The following is a 19,652-nucleotide window of genomic DNA, read 5'->3' on the forward strand; positions in this document are numbered from 1 at the left end:
ATTACACGGTTACTCTAGACAGTACAGACACTTAACAACGGCACTTTATTCACGGTGTAAGTCTTTGCTGTCGTCCAGCATTCAGTTTTTGTTTACTTTGCAGCCAGTTCAGTTTTAGTTTCGTTTTGCATAAGCAACCTTAAGCGTCAATGCCTTTTCTTAGCGGCACTCGCCTTTTGTTTATTTTTAGTTTAAGGATTAGGTACCTTTTTACCTTCACACTGCCTCCCGCTGTCGTCTGCATATTGTGATCACGACAAACATCTACAAAGCAATTAGCTACCTGCTGCCACCTACTGTTACGGAAGAGTATTACACGGTTACTCTAGACAGTACAGACACTTAACAATGGCACTTTATTCACGCTGTAAGTCTTTGCTGTCGTCCAGCATTCAGTTTTTGTTTACTTTGCAGCCAGTTCAGTTGTAGTTTCATTTTGCATAGCCTTCCCTAAGCTTCAATGCCTTTTGTTTATTTTTAGTTTAAGGATTAGGTACCTTTTTACCTGCACGCTGCCTCCCGCTGTCGTCTGCATATTGTGATCACGACAAACCATCGTCGTCGTTCCCGACATCTACAAAGCAATTAGCTACCTGCTGCCACCAAACTGATATGAAAGAGTATTACACAGTTACTCTAGACAGTACAGACACTTATCAACGGCACTTTATTCACGCTGTAAGTCTTTGCTGTCGTCCAGCATTCAGTTTTTGTTTACTTTGTGGCCAGTTCAGTTTTAGTTTAATTTTGCATAGGCATCCCTAAGCTTCAATGCCTTTTCTTAGCGGCACTCACCTTTTGTTTATTCTTAGTTTAAGTAGTGTGCCGCGGCACAGTGGTTGAAAAACACTGCGCTAGATGACGCTCGAGTACCACTAGTTTGAGAATGGCTGCACCAGGCAAAGTAATGTAAATACCATATTGTTACTTTTTTGTATTTTGCACACAATGTGCTTTACTTTCTTATCAAGTAAAGCTCCTTTGAAGATGAGGAGCCACTTACTGGTAGGACAATGCATCTTGCGTGAATTGATTTCCATATAAGGAGGCTTATGTTACGTCAGGGCGGAGAAACACTATATTCCAGTTCCTTGTGGGGGGAATAAGAGAAAAATGGTTCCGCTGGGGATAAAGGATGAGTGAGGTACTTACTTGTAGATGTAGCACTGCAGGGATGTGGCGACTACCAGGTGCCCGAAAGCCAAGGAGGCTTTGATAACTCGATCCCTGAATTCCAACACGTCCACTGCGTCGTTCATCACATTCCTCACCTGTGGAAAAAACCACACAAAATGACACATGAAAGATCAGTTCAGTCAAACCTTTTTTTATTTATAAACCCAGGAAGAAGTATATCAAATATCCAAGCATACATAAGGTGGTCAGAAAACAAGCTGTTTGGAATGAGTGTTATAAATCTTATATAATCTTCAGACTTCTTCCTAATGAGCCATTTGAAATGTCCCCAATTTGTAATGTTTTTCCCATTGGTGACTACAGTGGATATCTCCATATATGGTCAAGCTTTACCCAAAAAGCTTTGCGCAAGTCTGCTATTGTCCCCCGCGCAGGAGTCAAAAAGCGCCTTTTTTTCGCGATCCTCTTGTTGTGGGGCAGAATGGCTCGTACATGCACATGCGTTCTGCTCTGTTGCCATTTCTAATACGAATTAGCGTACAGTTCAAACTTATATCTGTCAGTAGACTCGCTACAAAAGCGCTAAAAACTACAACAAGGATGACGAGGAGAAGACGCTGTGGAAGTGGAGCCACGTAAATAGGACCGCAGCATCCCGAAGGCATCAGAAAGCAGCTTGAAAACGATCTGCAAAACATCATCTATGCAACATTTTAACCAACGAACCACCATTACATGTTATTTGGACCACAAAAAAAGTGTTATAAATGTAGAAAAAAAAATATCATAATATGACCCCTTTAAGGATGTGGGAGACATATAGAATTATAACTTTTTTGCCTTTGATTTATTAAACACTGACGTCCAGTGTTGGGACTAACTGTAACGCTGTTACTTTCGGCGGTAAATAGTAATGTAACGCGTTATTTTTTATATTCAGTAACTCAGTTACCGTTACTACATGATGCGTTACTGCGTTATTTTACCTTATTTTTTATGTAGTATCGGCTAGAAACTGAGAAGATCTGAGTGTGTTTTATTGGAGCGACAAGGAAGAGGCGACGTGTGTGTGTGTGTGTGGGGTGGGGGGGCGTGTCTGTGTTTACTAACAAGACATGGCGAAGCCGAAGCAGAGTTTCTTAACATGGAGATATTCTCACTACTTTTCTTTTGTCGAGCATAAAGAAAAGAACATTTTAGTTAAATGTAAAGAGAGACACACTTCACCTCCTAAGCAACAGCGGCTGGATTTTAACAAGGCACTGCTAGCCAGGACAACATTGATAGAGCCATTGCAACATGTGTGCTAGAACAGTGGTCCCCAACCACCGGGCCGCACAAGAAATTAAAAAAAATATATATATATATATTTTTTTATGAAATCAACATAAAAAACACAATATATACATTATATATCAATATAGACCAATACAGTCTGCAGGGATACAGTCCGTAAGCACACATGATTGTATTTATTTATGTAAAAAAAAAAAAAAAAAAAAAAAAAAATTTTTTTTTTTTTTAAATACACCCCCCCCCACACCGGTCCGTGGGACAAATTTTCAATCGTTGACCGGTCCGCAGCTACAAAAAGGTTGGGGACCACTGTGCTAGAAGACAGCATGCAGGCTATTTCTACAGTGGAGTCACCCGATTTCAGGAAGCTAATTAGCATGATACCGGGCGCCAAATGGCACCTGGACAGTGAGTACATAAAAATGGAAAGCGAGCTAAAGAAAACACTCCAAACTCTGCCTCTGCTCATCATTCAGCACCGAAGGTACACACTCTGTCAATTCTCTTATATACTCTTTCATTCTAGACTTCTAGAGTGTTTGATTATCACATCACTCTAAATGTATAGACTATAAAGTTCACAAACATAAAGAGGGATCCTAGTGGGCCAGGCCAATCTTTCCTTTTCTCTAAACTAAAACTGGGGAAATGTGTAGAGTGTTCTGGGCTTCAGACATGATTTTATTTCACAATTCCTTGAGAGAAAAAAACGCCTGGTTAGGCTTTGTGTATGTAGTGTGTGCCTTCCTTGCTTTACAGCTATGTTGTTATTATGCTGTTTGTTACTTATGTATGTTGTGTTGCAGCTATTTAAAATAGTTTTGTCAATTTGTTCTGGCCTGAAACAAATTGGCCCTTTGAAACATATCTTTTGTCTTTGTGTGTTGTATGTAGACCACATTGATTAGCAGAGTTCAGTGATGCAAATGCATGTCAAGTTGATCAACACGTTGTATTATTCTCCAGTGCAATAACAGTACTAAAATGAAGGCTAAAAGGCCATTAAAGGGGGCCTTAAATTTTTTTTTTTAAATACAAAAAAAATATATATATATAGGGTTAGGGTACTAAACTAAATAGTTACTTTTCACAGTAACGCATAACTTTTTGGTGTAAGTAACTGAGTTACTTTTGAAATAAAGTAACTAGTAAGTGTAACTAGTTACTGGTTTTCAGTAACTAACCCAACACGTCTATTTAATTCTAATATTATTTCAAGATATCAGCATATATATTTAACGATAAATGCTGCAGATTGCATCTTAGGTTTGTGTTATAATGATGATATCAGTTCGATATCTTGTAACAACTTGTTTTTTTTAATAAACCGTTTGTTTTTTCAGAAAAAAAATAAAAATAAACAAGAGTGAGTGTGTGCACGTGCTGGTGAGCTGCCATACATAAATACTTACCTAGCAGCTCCCTCTCTGAATGAATGAAAGGGCCTTTTCCAGCGCCAGGTGAAAGGTGGGGTTATTTTTACAGCTTTACAAATCTTCCTCCTCTGCCCCCCTTCCAGCAGAGCCAAATTTGCAAGCAACACAAGCAGGAATTAAAGGAAAAAAAACATTTGACTGCAAGGCGGTAAATTTAGCTGTGATTCACAAACCACTGGCAGATGTGCTTGTTTAAAGCAGGAGGGAAGGTGGAGGAGGCCGACATAAAAAGTGCCTGCAAGGCTGAAGGATTGTATCTCGTGTGTGATATGATGATGACCTTCCTTGGAACCAATTGAATAAAGTTGCGCCTTTATGAAGATACTCTTTAGAGCAGACCTGGGCAAATTAAAGGCCTACTGAAAGGAAATTTTTTTATTTAAACGGGGATAGCAGATCCATTCTATTTGTCATACTTGATCATTTCGCGATATTGCCATATTTTTGCTGAAAGGATTTAGTAGAGAACATTGACGATAAAGTTCGCAACTTTTGGTCTCTGATAAAAAAAAGCCTTGCCCCTACCGGAAGTAGCGTGACGACACCGGAGGAAGGACTGCTCACATTTTCCTATTGTTTACACCAGCAGCGAGAGAGATTCCGACCGAGAAAGCGACGATTACCCCATGAATTTGAGCGAGGATGAAAGATTCGTGGATGAGGACCGTGAAAGTGAAGGACTAGAGTGCAGTGCAGGACGTATCTTTTTTCGCTCTGACCGTAACTTAGGTACAAGGGTTCATTGGATTCCACACTCTCTCCTTTTTCTATTGTGGATCACGGATTTGTATTTTAAACCACCTGGGATACTATATCAACGCGAAATGGACATTCACAGTGACTTTTATCTCCACGACAATACATCGGTGAAGCTCTTTAGCTACTGAGCTAAAGTGATAGCATCGGGCTTCACTGCATATAGAAACAAAACAAATAAGTCCCTGACTGGAAGGATAGACAGAAGATCAAAAACACTACCAAACTCTGGACATGTAAATACACGGTTAATGCTTTCCAGCTTGGCGAAGCTTAGCAATGCTGTTGCTAACGACGCCATTGAAGCTAACTTAGCTACGGAACCTCGACAGAGCTATGCTAAAAACATTAGCTCTGCACCTACGCCAGCTCTCATCTGCTCATCACGACCCGTGCTCACCTGCGTTCCAGCGATCGACGGTACGACGAAGGACTTCACCCGATCACCGATGCGGTTGGCGGCCCGGAGACGGAGGAAGTCAAGGTGAGGTCGTTCGGCTAGCACGTCTGCTATCCTCAAAGTCCTCCTTGTTGTGTTGCTGCAGCCAGCCGCTAATACACCGATCCCACCTACAACTTTCTTCTTTGCAGTCTCCATTGTTCATTAAACAAATTGCAAAAGATTCACCAACACAGATGTCCAGAATACTGTGGAATTTTGGGGTGAAAACAGAGCTTTTTTGTATTGGATTCAATGGGTCCGAATACTTCCGTATCAACCGTTGACGTCACGCGCATATGTCATCATATCTAGACGTTTTCAACCGGAAGTGTGGCGTGAAATTTAAAATGTCACTTTATAAGTTAACCCGGCCGTATTGGCATGTGTTGCAATGTTAAGATTTCATCATTGATATATAAACTATCCGACTGCGTGGTCGCTAGTAGTGGCTTTCAGTAGGCCTTTAAGGCTTTCAGTGATCAAAGTTTTTCTCCAGTGTTCGAGTTTTCGGTGCGTCCCTTGTCAGTAGTGTGCAAATAATAGGCTATATAATTAATTAATTAATTAATTAATTATGGAACTACTAAATTGTTAGTTTGTAAACCTCTAATAAGAAATTCTAGTTGGCAAAAAGGTACTAAAATAAATATAAAAATATATAATTTTTATTTAAAGGCCTACTGAAAGCCACTACTAGCGACCACGCAGTCTGATAGTTTATATATCAATGATGAAATCTTAACATTGCAACACATGCCAATACGGCCGGGTTAACTTACAAAGTGACATTTTAAATTTCCCGCTAAACTTCCGGTTGAAAACGTCTATGTATGATGACGTATGCGCGTGACGTCAATCGTTGAAACGGAAGTATTCGGACGCCATTGAATCCAATACAAAAAGCTCTGTTTTCATCTCAAAATTCCACAGTATTCTGGACATCTGTGCAGTTTGCAATTTGTTTAATGAACAATGGAGACTGCAAAGAAGAAAGCTGTAGGTGGGATCGGTGTATTAGCGGCTGGCTGCAGCAACACAAACAGGAGGACTTTGAGTTGGATAGCAGACGCGCTATCCGACGCTAGCCACCGACCGCATCGGTGATTGGGTGAAGTCCTTCGTCGCACCGTCGATCGCTGGAACGCAGGTGAGCACGGGTGTTGATGAGCAGATGAGGGCTGGCTGGCGTAGGTGGATAGCTAATGTTTTTAGCATAGCTCTGTGAGGTCCCGTTGCTAAGTTAGCTTCAATGGCGTCGTTAGCAACAGCATTGTTAATCTTCGCCAGGCTGGAAAGCATTAACCGTGTAGTTACATGTCCATGGTTTAATAGTATTGTTGATTTTCTGTCTATCCTTCCAGTCAGGAGCTTATTTCTTTTGTTTCTATATGCAGTTAAGCCCGATGCTATCACGTTAGCTCCGTAGCTAAAGTGTTTCGCCGATGTATTGTCGTGGAGATAAAAGTCACCGTGAATGTCCATTTCGTGTTCTCGACTCTCATTTTCAAGAGGATATAGTATCCCAGGTGGTTTAAAATACAAATCCGTGATCCACAATAGAAAAAGGAGAGAGTGTGGAATCCAATGAGCCAGCTTGTACCTAAGTTACGGTCAGAGCGAAAAAATATGCGTCCTGCACTGCACTCTAGTCCTTCACTCTCACGTTCCTCATCCACGAATCTTTCATCCTGGCTCAAATTCATGGGGTAATCGTCGCTTTCGCGGACCCGAATCGCTCTCGCTACATTGTAAACAATGGGGAAATGTGAGGAGCCTTTCAACCTGTGACGTCTCGCTACTTCCGGTACAGGCAAGGCTTTTTTTTATCAGCGACCAAAAGTTGCGAACTTTATCGTCGATGTTCTCTACTAAATCCTTTCAACAAAAATATGGCAATATCGCGAAATGATCAAGTATGACACATAGAATGGATCTGCTATCCCCGTTTAAATAAAAAAAATTCATTTCAGTAGGCCTTTAATAAAGAAATCTCTGAAGGCGGCCCCATACAACACATGGAAAATGGGAGGACTTTTTTGACTGCCCGTTGCCGTGGGATACAATATTCAAATTCATCTACAAAACTACTATTCATGTGCAAAATGGTTATTTTCAAATTAAAATGATTTATAACTTCTTACCCACGGGAAAAATGGAATATGAGAGAGTCAGATGATTGCCGATTTTGTTGTCAGGAGTCTGAATCCACCCTGCGTTTGTTTTGGTATTGTCATATTGTGTCTCAGTGGGGTCATGGGATACGGTAAACATCTGTTCAGTATTTTAACATAAAAGTATTTGATTGTGAGGCATTAAAAGCCACAAAATGCAACGGGTCCATCAGACCCACAGACAACAATATGAACATTACACAAGGGTTGTGTCTCTGTTGACAAGTGCGGGTGTTAGTGTCACTACCTGCATGGTTTTCCTCTTGGTTAAAGTGATCATGAAGTTGTTCCACTCCCAGTGTTGCTCCACCACGTTGGCAAAGATGACATGGCCATTCCCACAAGCCCCGGCCACCTGTGTGCCGTCGGCAGACCAGGCGAGGCTGAACACGCTGCCCGTGTTGGGTTTCTCCAAAGCATAGGACCACTGAAAGTGGAGAAGGAACATCAGTGTCACTGACGGGCATTTCATGACAACCTTAAGAAGGGTTTCTTTTTGGGAGTGCTTGGAAGCAACTAGAAGAGGCAAGGCAGAATGTGAAGTGTGCTAGAAAAGAATGTCTAGTCAGTCAATCAGCGAGCTGTGATGAACTGTGAGACATTTAAGGAGCACTTGGTCCTGCCAAGCCCAGCAGTGGCGCTCGTAAACATGTGCTCTGCTATCCTCATTTATCACACATGCAGGGAGGAGGAGGATGTGCTGGGATGAAAGCCGCAACCAGGGGTCTGACCAACAAAACCTTGGAAAGGATTTAGTGGTCCAACCTGAGACAGGGATAGTAAGTTAGATAGAGGTGTCACATGACTAAAACAGACAGCCTTAATGTACTTTAAATAGCTAAGCAAACTGATCCCTAACCAAACTGAAATCCATGATTCTTAGCTTCTATTGTAAATTGCATTAGCGTTACCTCCGCCAAGCACAACAATAATAAGGCTTTGATTTTTAGTTGCGTGTGTTGGTTGTTCAAAGAGTGCAATTATGCCAAAACACTTTTCCAAAATAGAAGAGTGCCACTAGAATCATGGCTTATTGTTCACCTGGACATATAATGACCATATTGTACCATATGTCCCGGCAAGAAATCTGCGTTCAAAGAACTCCGGCTTATTCCCAGAACCCAAAAAAGTCTGCGGGCTATAGAGCGTTTTCTATTCGGGCTCCAGTACTCTGGAATGCCCTCCCAGTAACAGTTAGAGATGCTACCTCAGTAGAAGCATTACAACTCATTTGTATACTCTAGCCTTTAAATAGAACCCCCTTTTAGAGCAGTTGATCTGCCGTTTATTTTCTGCTCTGCTTGGCACAGATTCCGTGACCACAGATGTTGCTCTAGCTGTCCAAAGTCGGGACCCATAATGGACCACTCATCTGTGCATCGGTTGGGGACGTCTCTGTGCTGCTGACCTGTCTCCACTCAAGATGATCTCCTGATGGCCCCACTATGGACTGGACTCTCACTATTATGTTAGATCCACTATGTACTGGACTCTCACTATTATGTTAGATCCACTATGGACTGGACTCTCTCACTATTATGTTAGATCCACTATGGACAGGACTCTCACACTATTATGTTAGATCCACTATGGACTGGACTCTCTCACTATTATGTTAGATCCACTATGGACTGGACTCTCACACTATTATGTTAGATCCACTATGGACTGGACTCTCACTATTATGTTAGATCCACTATGGACTGGACTCTCTCACTATTATGTTAGATCCACAATGGACTGGACTCTCACTATTATGTTAGATCCACTATGGACTGGACTCTCACTATTATGTTAGATCCACTATGGACTGGACTCTCACACTATTATGTTAGATCCACTATGGACTGGACTCTCACACTATTATGTTAGATCCACTATGGACTGGACTCTCACACTATTATGTTAGATCCACTATGGACTGGACTCCCACACTATTATGTTAGATCCACTATGGACTGGACTCTCACTATTATGTTAGATCCACTATTGACTGGACTCTCACACTATTATGTTAGATCCACTATGGACTGGACTCTCACACTATTATGTTAGATCCACTATGGACTGGACTCTCACACTATTATGTTAGATCCACTATGGACTGGACTCCCACACTATTATGTTAGATCCACTATGGACTGGACTCTCACACTATTATGCTCGATCCACTATGGACTGGACTCTCACACTATTATGTTAGACCCACTATGGACTGGACTCTCACACTATTATGTTAGACCCACTATGGACTGGACTCTCACACTATTATGTTAGATCCACTATGGACTGGACTCTCACTATTATGTTAGATCCACTATGGACTGGACTCTCACACTATTATGTTAGACCCACTATGGACTGGACTCTCACACTATTATGTTAGATCCACTATGGACTGGACTCTCACACTATTATGTTAGATCCACTATGGACTGGACTCTCACACTATTATGTTAGATCCACTATGGACTGGACTCTCACTATTATGTGTGTATATTGTTCATATTACATATTGTTATGAAGGTGTCTGTTCCTCCATTATACTTGCAGTGTGTATATTGTACATATTACATATTGTTATGAAGATGTCTGTTCCTCCATTATACTTGCAGTGTGTATATTGTACATATTACATATTGTTATGAAGGTGTCTGTTACTACATGATATATATACTTGCAGTGTGCATATTGTACATATCACATATTGTTATGAAGATGTCTGTTCCTCCATTATACTTGCAGTGTGTATATAAAATGTTGATGGAGAGTTTTGAAGTTGTTTAAAAGACTTTGAAGGCTACAATGGTGACCAGAAGGTAACAGGTTAGGTGCTTTCATCTCCTCAGTACAAGTACGGGGCCTCCACTTCCAAGTAGTTAATGTCATATCGAGGACCCAAAATAGTTGCTGGAAAAAAATAAGAGCTGCACTGCCCTGTGGACAAGAGACAGTTTGTTCGACTTCAATTGAACGGCATTTAATTGCTCTCCCCTCCTTTTTCCTACAACTCCAGCCGTCCTCACTCATCGCGGCAGGGGCTGTTTTTTATATTTACTACATGAGTGGCCTCGTATTTGAGGAGGCTACCGAGCTTCAACCTTCATGAGAGACGTCATTTATTCTGCAGCTAATGTCTTTATATGTCCCAGTCGGTGTTAAAGCCCCTGAGGGAGGGCAGGAGGGGGGACTGGGGTACTTGATGCATGCAACTGAGGGAGGGCAGGAGGTGGGACTGGGGTACTTGATGCATGCAGCTGAGGGAGGGCAGGAGGTGGGACTGGGGTACTTGATGCATGCAGCTGAGGGAGGGCAGGAGGGGGGACTGGGGTACTTGATGCATGCAACTGAGGGAGGGCAGGAGGTGGGACTGGGGTACTTGATGCATGCAGGAGGTGGGACTGGGGTACTTGATGCATGCAGGAGGTGGGACTGGGGTACTTGATGCATGCAGGAGGTGGGACTGGGGTACTTGATGCATGCAGGAGGTGGGACTGGGGTACTTGATGCATGCAGCCGAGGGAGGGCAGGAGGGGGGACTGGGGTACTTGATGCATGCAGCTGAGGGAGGGCAGGAGGTGGGACTGGGGTACTTGATGCATGCAGCTGAGGGAGGGCAGGAGGAGGGACTGAGGTACATGATGCATGCAGCTGAATGCTGATTGCGCCAAGTAAAATTCCTAGTTTGTGAACCCGTTCTCAAACAATGGCAATAAAAAAAAAACTCTTCTTCTGATGCATGCAGCTGAGGGAGGGCAGGAGGTGGGACTGGGGTACTTGATGCATGCAGGAGGTGGGACTGGGGTACTTGATGCATGCAGGAGGTGGGACTGGGGTACTTGATGCATGCAGCTGAGGGAGGGCAGGAGGTGGGACTGGGGTACTTGATGCATGCAGGAGGTGGGACTGGGGTACTTGATGCATGCAGGAGGTGGGACTGGGGTACTTGATGCATGCAGGAGGTGGGACTGGGGTACTTGATGCATGCAGCTGAGGGAGGGCAGGAGGTGGGACTGGGGTACTTGATGCATGCAGGAGGTGGGACTGGGGTACTTGATGCATGCAGGAGGTGGGACTGGGGTACTTGATGCATGCAGGAGGTGGGACTGGGGTACTTGATGCATGCAGGAGGTGGGACTGGGGTACTTGATGCATGCAGCTGAATGCATACAGCAGATTGTAATGAAGCGGGACATGTGATACCCGTCAAGAAGGAGCACTGCTGGATTCACGCTTACCTAATGCCTTTAACACATTGAGCTGTTTTACTCCTTCATGACTGTGTGCACACGTGTCTCTTATGTGCATGTGTGCAACGAGAAGTTTCAAGATTGAGTGCACGCAAGAAAAAATATGACAACTCAATATGAGTAGTAAAAATGCGTGACTCTTTAATGTCCATTTGAAGGATGTGTTTGTGTGTAACAAAACTCTGACTTATAAGAAATAGGAAGAGGGATTAATTGTAGTGTTGTCCCGGTACCAATATTATTTCCATACTTTTCGGTACTTAAATAAAGGGGACCACAAAAATGGCATTATTTGCTTTATTTGAACAAAAAAAATCTTAGGGTACATGAAACATATGTTTATTATTGCAATTTAGTCTTTAAATAAAATAGTGAACATACTAGACAACTTGTCTTTTAGTAGTAAGTAAACAAACAAAGACTCCTAATTAGTCTGCTGACGTATGCAGTAACATATTGTGTCATTTATACACCTATTATTTTGTACACATTATTAAGGACAAGTGGTAGAAAATGTATTATTAATCCACTTGTTCATTTACTGTTAATATCTGATTATTTTCTCTTTTAACATGTTCTATCTACACTTCTGTTAAAATGTAATAATCACTTATTCTTCTCTTCTTTGATACTTTACATTAGTTTTGGATGATACCACACATTTAGGTATCAATCCGATACCAAGTAGTTACAGGATCATACATTGGTCATATTCAAAGTCCTCATGTGTCCAGGGACGTATTTACTGACTTTATAAACATAATATGAATTTTAAAAAATGAAAGCTGTTGTGATGCCAAAAAATATCGATGTAATCATAGTAGAATCGACGAGATACGCCATTGTACTTGGTATCATTACAGTGGATGTCAGGTGTAGATCCACCCATGGCATTTGTTTACATTTTGGATGTGTTTGTGTGTAACAAAACTCTGACTTATAAGAAATAGGAAGAGGGATTAATGGTAGTGTTGTCCCGATACCAATATTTTGGTATTGGTACCAAAATTATTTTGTTACTTTTCGGTTCTTTTCTAAATAAAGGGGAACACAAAAAATGCCAATATTGGCTTTATTTGAACAAAAAAATTTTTAGGGTACATGAAACATATGTTTATTATTGTAATTTAGTCCTTAAATAAAATAGTGAACATACTAGACAACTTGTCTTTTAGTAGTAAGTAAACAAACAAAGACTCCTAATTAGTCTGCTGACATATGCAGTAACATATTGTGTTATTTATACACCTATTATTTTGTACACATTATTAAGGACAAGTGCTAGAAAATTAATTATTAATCTACTTGTTCATTTACTGTTAATATCTGCTTATTTTCTCTTTTAACATGTTCTATCTACACTTCTGTAAAAATGTAATAATCACTTATTCTTCTCTTCTTTGATACTTTACATTAGTTTTGGATGATACCACACATTTAGGTATCAATCCGATACCAAGTAGTTACAGGATCATACATTGGTCATATTCAAAGTCCTCATGTGTCCAGGGACGTATTTACTGACTTTGTAAACATAATATGATTTTTTTAAAAAGGAAAGAAGATGTTGTGATGCCAAAAAATATCGATGTAATCATAGTAGTATCGACGAGATACGCTATTGTACTTGGTATCATTACAGTTGATGTCAGGTGTAGATCCACCCATGGTGTTTGTTTACATTGTGACGCCGGTGAGCTATTGTATCCTCCTACGGTGTGTAGTGAAGCATGTTTAGCTATTCCTCGTCCTCCAGTGATAATGTTACTTGTAAGAAGCTTACTTTATTTGTCGCCATGGAGGCCAGGATTAGTGATTTAGAAGTAGCTAAAACACTGCAGACGGCGGATGGATATTAGCTGCTAGCTAGCTAGCCATGTCTTAAATATTTCAGTACTATTGAAGATCTTTGCTCCTTCTCAACTCTGTGGTAATATTCTTTTCACAAAATACAAGCAATAGTACGTTAATGTTAAATCTTACTTGTGAAAAGTAATCCCCCCGATTCCCATTTTCAACAGTCCGCTCATTTGAGCAGGAAAACGCTGAAAACCATCTTTGTTTTCTACCTGTCAACTGTCAGTTTAGGCTGCTCACCACCACTTCAAGATGGCGGCCCAATTTCTCGCATCACAGCAGCCAATGCTGTGTCTTCTTATAAGACGTCTATGGCAGGGTTTCCCACACATTCATTTATTTGTGGCGGCCCGCCACGAAAGAATTACGTCCGCCACAAAAAAATAAAAATAAAAAAATAAAATAAAAATAAAAATATATATATATTTTTTTTTTTGTCCTCTCCAGCTTCTCAGGCAAATCATATAGTTGATGTAGATGCCCATATTGGCTGTTCAGATTTACTTTACAAAAGAGAAGTGTAGGATACTTCTCTTGTTGCCTTATTTGTATTTGACTTTATTACATGTATTTATATTAGAAACACAACATGTGTATATAACAAAGGGTGCAAAGTCTGCAGGCAGTAGGAAACACATGGTTAAGTGTAGGGAGTAAAACTGATGGCAGTCTAAAGTTCAAGATTTTTGGAGCTCTTTGTTCAGTGGATCAGATGTTTGATGAAGCTCTGTGTCTATCTACCACCACTACTGTTTTCTGTTGATTTGTTACTGACTGTGGCAGGACACCTCTGCCTCTGTTTCACTTTATGTTGCTGGTAAATAATATGGTTGTAGTAGTAGGCTAAAGTTAAATTATTTAGTATGCACTAATTAAAGGGGCAGAGCTTTAAGAGACATTTTAGCTTTTATATTTTTATAAGATATATTTTTTGTAAGAACCACAATTAATAAATATATTTCAGTGAATAACTTATTGTTCAAATCTGGATATAAATATGTACATAAAGTGTTGTAATTATATTGTAAAATGGATGGATGGATGGATGGATGGATGGATGGACGTTTAAAACAAAACTGTTATTATTAGTTAGTAAGTATACATTTTTTGAGCCTTTTTAGAGAAAATCAAATCATTGCAGTAATTTATGCAAATTACTGGATGATGTCATGGTGACCACGCCCACAGCCACGCCCCCACCGCCACAGGTATCTTGGCAGTTTATGGGAAACACTGTATGGTCAACAACCTATGCGTGTGCACCTGCAGCTCTTGTGCGCCATTTCATGCACTTCCAGAGAGGAGGAGACTGGGAGGGACTATCAGCCGGGTGCACAGCATGGGGGGCGGGATGTACAGGTTAAATCCTGCCTGGTGACACAAGATTCACGTACTCCAGCTTTAATACGTCATTAAGATTCATGCAATATTAAACAAGAAGTTACGCAATTGTGGAAAACTATCACCCTCGATGAAAGTAAACAAAATAAATAGAAACTATCTCTTCAGATGAGACCAAAAAGGATGTGTGGATAGGCTAATGAAGGGCTACATTACTTATTAGCTTAGCCTCGTGCGATTGTGAGCCAAAAGTAGAGGAGCTTTACATAAATCACAACAGCTGGACAACTCCCAGCAAAGCCAGCTGGCTTCAGTTGGCCTGCGGCTGTGTGTGCAGGACCGGACCTGGCAGTGCAGGTACAGAGCGTAAATCCTCACACACAATAAACACAACACACATGTGTGAATGTAATAGACACTAGACATATATACAAGTATCTGGCCATAAACAGACAGCGCGCATGAAAACGCTGACACCGAGCTTCTCGTTTAAGTCCAAACTGATTCTGTAAGGGGCAAGACTAAGCAGAAGTTGGACTATAAACAAAACCAGTTGTTTTGGGGAGGCGGTTTTGAATGGAGTTTCATCAATCTTTGAAGGATTATGAAGCCTTGTAAACGTCAGCTTGCACTGACCCCTCTACTCAAAATGGGGTTGACTACAAGGATAAGAATAGCTACAGACTTTGTTCACAACCACATCTGATTGAGAACTAGCATTGGATGACTGAACTGGGCATTATCCACAAATCCACGCTTTCCCCCCCAGAGTCAACAATTATAATGGGAAGAGAACGTCATTATTCAGTTCTTACTTGTGAAAACTAAATATTATACAGTACACAACCATGTCATTATTTAAAACGAAAGCATTATCTTAATGAAGAAAACAAATCTACTCAATTTAGATGACTGTAGATTGAAACTAAAGCAAACTGAACAGATTGCTTACTCTAGAGCAGAGTTTTCCAACATATTTTATGCTATGGTGCCACCTTCTGGACGAGTGAACGCCTACAGTGTTTCCTTCCGTTTAGTGCAGGGGTCGGCAACCCGCGGCTCCGGAGCCGCATGCGGCTCTTTGACCACTCTGATGCGGCTCAGCTACATACTTGCCGACCCCCCCGATTTTCCCAGGAGACTTATGGATCTCAGTGTCTCTCATAGATAACTCCCAGGGAAAATATAATCCTATTTACACTCTAATTACTGAATAAAGGGAGTGCCCTAATTGCACTGCAGTAATTGTCCTCTATAGCATTTACAAACAGCGTGCCAGCCCGGCCACATGTTGTATGTTGCTTTTACTTGCACACATAGGAGACAGCAAAGCATACTTACTCATCAGCCACACAGCTTACACTGACGGTAGCCGTATCAAACAACTTTAACATTGTTACGTTACAAATATGCGCCACACTGTGAACCCACACCAAAAAAGAATGAAAAACACATTTCTGGAGAACATCCCACCGTAACACAACATAAACACAACACAACCAATACCCAGAATCCCATGCAGCCCTAACTCTTCCGGTCTACATTATACACCCCCGCTACCACCAAATCCCCCCACACATCAACCCCCCCCCCCCCCCCCCTCTCCGTGCGTTGGTTGAGCGGAGAAGAGTTAGGGCTGCATGGGATTCTGGGTATTGGTACCGTCAGTGTAAGATGTGTGGCTGCTGAGGTAGTACGCCTTGCTGTCACTTATGTGAGCAAGCTGAAACTGCAATCTACATGTGGTCGAGCAGGTATACTGTTTGGGCAGGCTGTAGAGGGCGCTAAAAGCAGTGCCATCACACCCTGGTACTAGGTAGTCTCCTGGAAACAATGAGAGTGTTGGCAGGTATGACGCTATCAAGCGCCAATCATTCAAAACTCGCGGGCCGCACTAACATCAAATTTCCATATTAAGGTGTGTGCCGGTGCGTGTGTCGGAGACCCCTGGTTAACATAGCACAAAGCAATTTAAGCTTTGTATGCGGTGTTTTTCATTTTAAATTTAAAAATTTTTTTTGTGGCTCCCATAATTTTCTTTAATTTGTGAAACTTGCCAAAATGGCTCTTTGAGTGGTAAAGGTTGCCGACCCCTGGTTTAGTGCTTTGAACTTGGAAGTGCAAGTGTCGTTCCGTCTTCCAGTAGTCCATAGCGTTTCTACTCGTATGGATTCTTCATTTATCACACCAGGCAACGTTTGTAACTTTTACAATATAACAAAAACTGTTTATACTTACTAAACCGTTCCATGTGTGATGTCTGTCGGAGTGTTTTCAAACATATTTGTTATGTGCAATCATACTGTAATCAAGCGTGCGTCGTTAGCAATAAATAATATGCTAACATGTTAACGAGGGTATGTTAGCATTATTAACATACAATGGCATTCTTTTTGTATTGTTTTAGTTTCACAAATGTCTCAGTAAATTCACCAAACCGTCACCGTGGATTTATTGAGTCTTCTGTAGCTAGTGTGTCCATGAGGATGACTTCTGTTTTGTTTGATCATCCATTTTACTGCTGTGTTACAGACACCGTTTGGAAACAATTAAGGTATGTAAAAAAACATTTACAAAATCTGTCTGTGTAAAAAAACTCATTTCCCAACGTATATACAGTATCTGCAGTTTATAGTCCAAAAACATTTTTTTTCTTCTAAAATTTAGTGGGTGCGACTATATGCTCTATATTATATTATATTATATGTATGTATTTTTGTGTGTGAATGTGAGTGTGAATGTTGTCTGTCTATCTGTGTTGGCCCTGCGATGAGGTGGCCACTTGTCCAGGGTGTACCCCGCCTTCCGCCCGAATGCAGCTGAGATAGGCTCCAGCACCCCCCGCGACCCCAAAAGGGACAAGCGGTAGAAAATGGATGTGAACTCTGATTGCAAACATATATGCCACAGCACACGTATCAATGTTTTAGAGATAGTGATTTTATTTTCTCAAGTCCAGAGTGAATAAAGCAAAACACTTATAGGTTGCACAATTCTTTTTAAAATTGAAATTAGCAGGTAAAAACTCAATGGTTTCGCAAATATTTGGAGAACTGCCATGGCGCTAGATCTCAGCATAGATGATCGGTGAGTACTGAAGGAGTCACTTTTTAGTAGGGCTGCGATTTTTTGGCTTCGTAATCACATTATTTTACTCCAAATTTTTGTTACTTTGCGGCGTTTCTTACTTGCGAGTTGCGGCTGTTGATACGTGCTTCCTATTTATGCAGTCTCTCGCTGAGTTGCTCTCTGCCCACCAAAACAAAAAATGTGAATGACAGAAAAGAGGGCTCACTGCGTTCAGTTAATTCTACTGATAAAATAAACAAGCTCATGTGCTGAGAGCGATGCTCAGAATGACATGTCTTTCTACCTGTTTGAAGCAACAGATGAAGGAACGCAAAGCTCAACAATTCTGATTGGCGAACATGTCTGTCACTCATATGTCATATAATATATACGTTTGTATATATATATGTATATATATATATGTATATATATATATATACATATATATATATATATATATGTGTGTGTGTGTATATATATATATCTATATATAGATATATATATATACACACACATATATATATATATATGTGTGTATACCGTATTTCCTAGAATAGCCGCAGGGGCGCTAATTAATTTAAAACCTCCGGTAACTCCTGCGTTTACCGGAAACCGGCGGAATGGCCGTGCATGCGGTAATTATTTTAAAACCTCTTCTCACTCCGGCGTTTACCAAAAGGAATCCGGTAAATTTATGCGTGCGCTTTGAGTGTGATGTAAGCATACCATCATGAAAAGCACATTTAATAAAAAAAACGTTATAATGGTCTTACCTGTACTTATAAATGGAGTCCATTTGCAGCTCCTTCTGACCAAAAGCATCGATAACTTGTTTATAGAAGTCTTCCTTATTTTCTTTCTTCCGTTTTAAAAGTCTCTCTGTCTCGATGGAGATATTCCTTTAATTATTACCTCCTGCTTCGATTGAAAGTCCAGTTTAGAAAACTGTTTTATTTTAGATACTGGTATGTAATCCTCAGTTAAAAGTTCAGGCGAGAGGGGAACAAAACAAAACGATCTATTGCTGCGTGGTCACTTCTTCTGCAGTACCGGAAGTCGCAAGAAGGATCACTAGCGCGGCAGCGCCCTCTACCACCAGGAGGCGGGAGTCATTTAATGAGTCGTAATAAAACATACGGTAGCAGCTTACTGTTCTTTTTAGCATACCGTACCGGTATTCAATAGATTGGACCTTAAATCCTACTGAATAGCTCTTTATTTTCTTCCCTTTATGCGATTTTAAATTACGGTATTGAAATGACCGCTTTGTGATTTTATTTCAAGGCGTGACAATGCCTTGAAAGGTGAAGTGTCACTAATGACGTGACGAGTTTGACCCAGTGGTGAAACGAGGCATACCGTTTCTTCAAAATAAAGCGCTTTGAAAGACGCAACTCCAACAACAAAAAGTCAGTTCTCCACCACTACAAACTAACACAATATTAATAAGAATTGCAATTACCGGTATATAACAACACAATATTGATATTGTTTATTTAAAGCGTACCGTATTTTACAATTTTTTTTCATAAATTAAGCATTTCAAGCATGTAAATAACAATACTACTGTAGTATTGGCCACGAGATGAGACAGACAAATGTGTTTGGAAGGTAAACTGTTTTTAATGATTAATGATTCAGACATTTATAACTGTCTGAAAGAAGTTAACAGGGATTACTGTCATAGTAAGCGTGTAGCACACTCACTAAAGGCAATTATAATGTGACACTCTTTATTTTTACAAGTTGTCATTCAACAATTACATACATTTTCTGTATGTAAAAACACATGAAAACAAATTGAATATAAAACATGTACCGGTAATTCTTAACTACAATTGTAACAAACATTATCAGTGTAAACAACATACGGTACGGGCCAGAGAGAAAATATACT

General features: G+C 40.7%; 1 protein-coding gene across 1 annotated transcript in view; it reads right to left on the reverse strand.

Annotated features, from left to right (window-relative positions):
- Nucleotides 1–19,652, reverse strand: part of ift80 (intraflagellar transport 80 homolog (Chlamydomonas)) — a 107,785-nt gene that overhangs the window by 28,198 nt on the left and 59,935 nt on the right. Inside the window, exons 9-10 of the mRNA XM_062062003.1 lie at nucleotides 7,486–7,665; nucleotides 1,153–1,271 (exon numbers count right to left, since the gene is read on the reverse strand). Coding sequence (XP_061917987.1) covers nucleotides 1,153–1,271; nucleotides 7,486–7,665 — 299 coding nt within the window. The remainder of the gene's footprint in view (nucleotides 1–1,152; nucleotides 1,272–7,485; nucleotides 7,666–19,652) is intronic.

Source organism: Entelurus aequoreus, linkage group LG10 (assembly GCF_033978785.1).
Source record: "Entelurus aequoreus isolate RoL-2023_Sb linkage group LG10, RoL_Eaeq_v1.1, whole genome shotgun sequence".
Lineage (NCBI taxonomy): Eukaryota > Metazoa > Chordata > Actinopteri > Syngnathiformes > Syngnathidae > Entelurus > Entelurus aequoreus.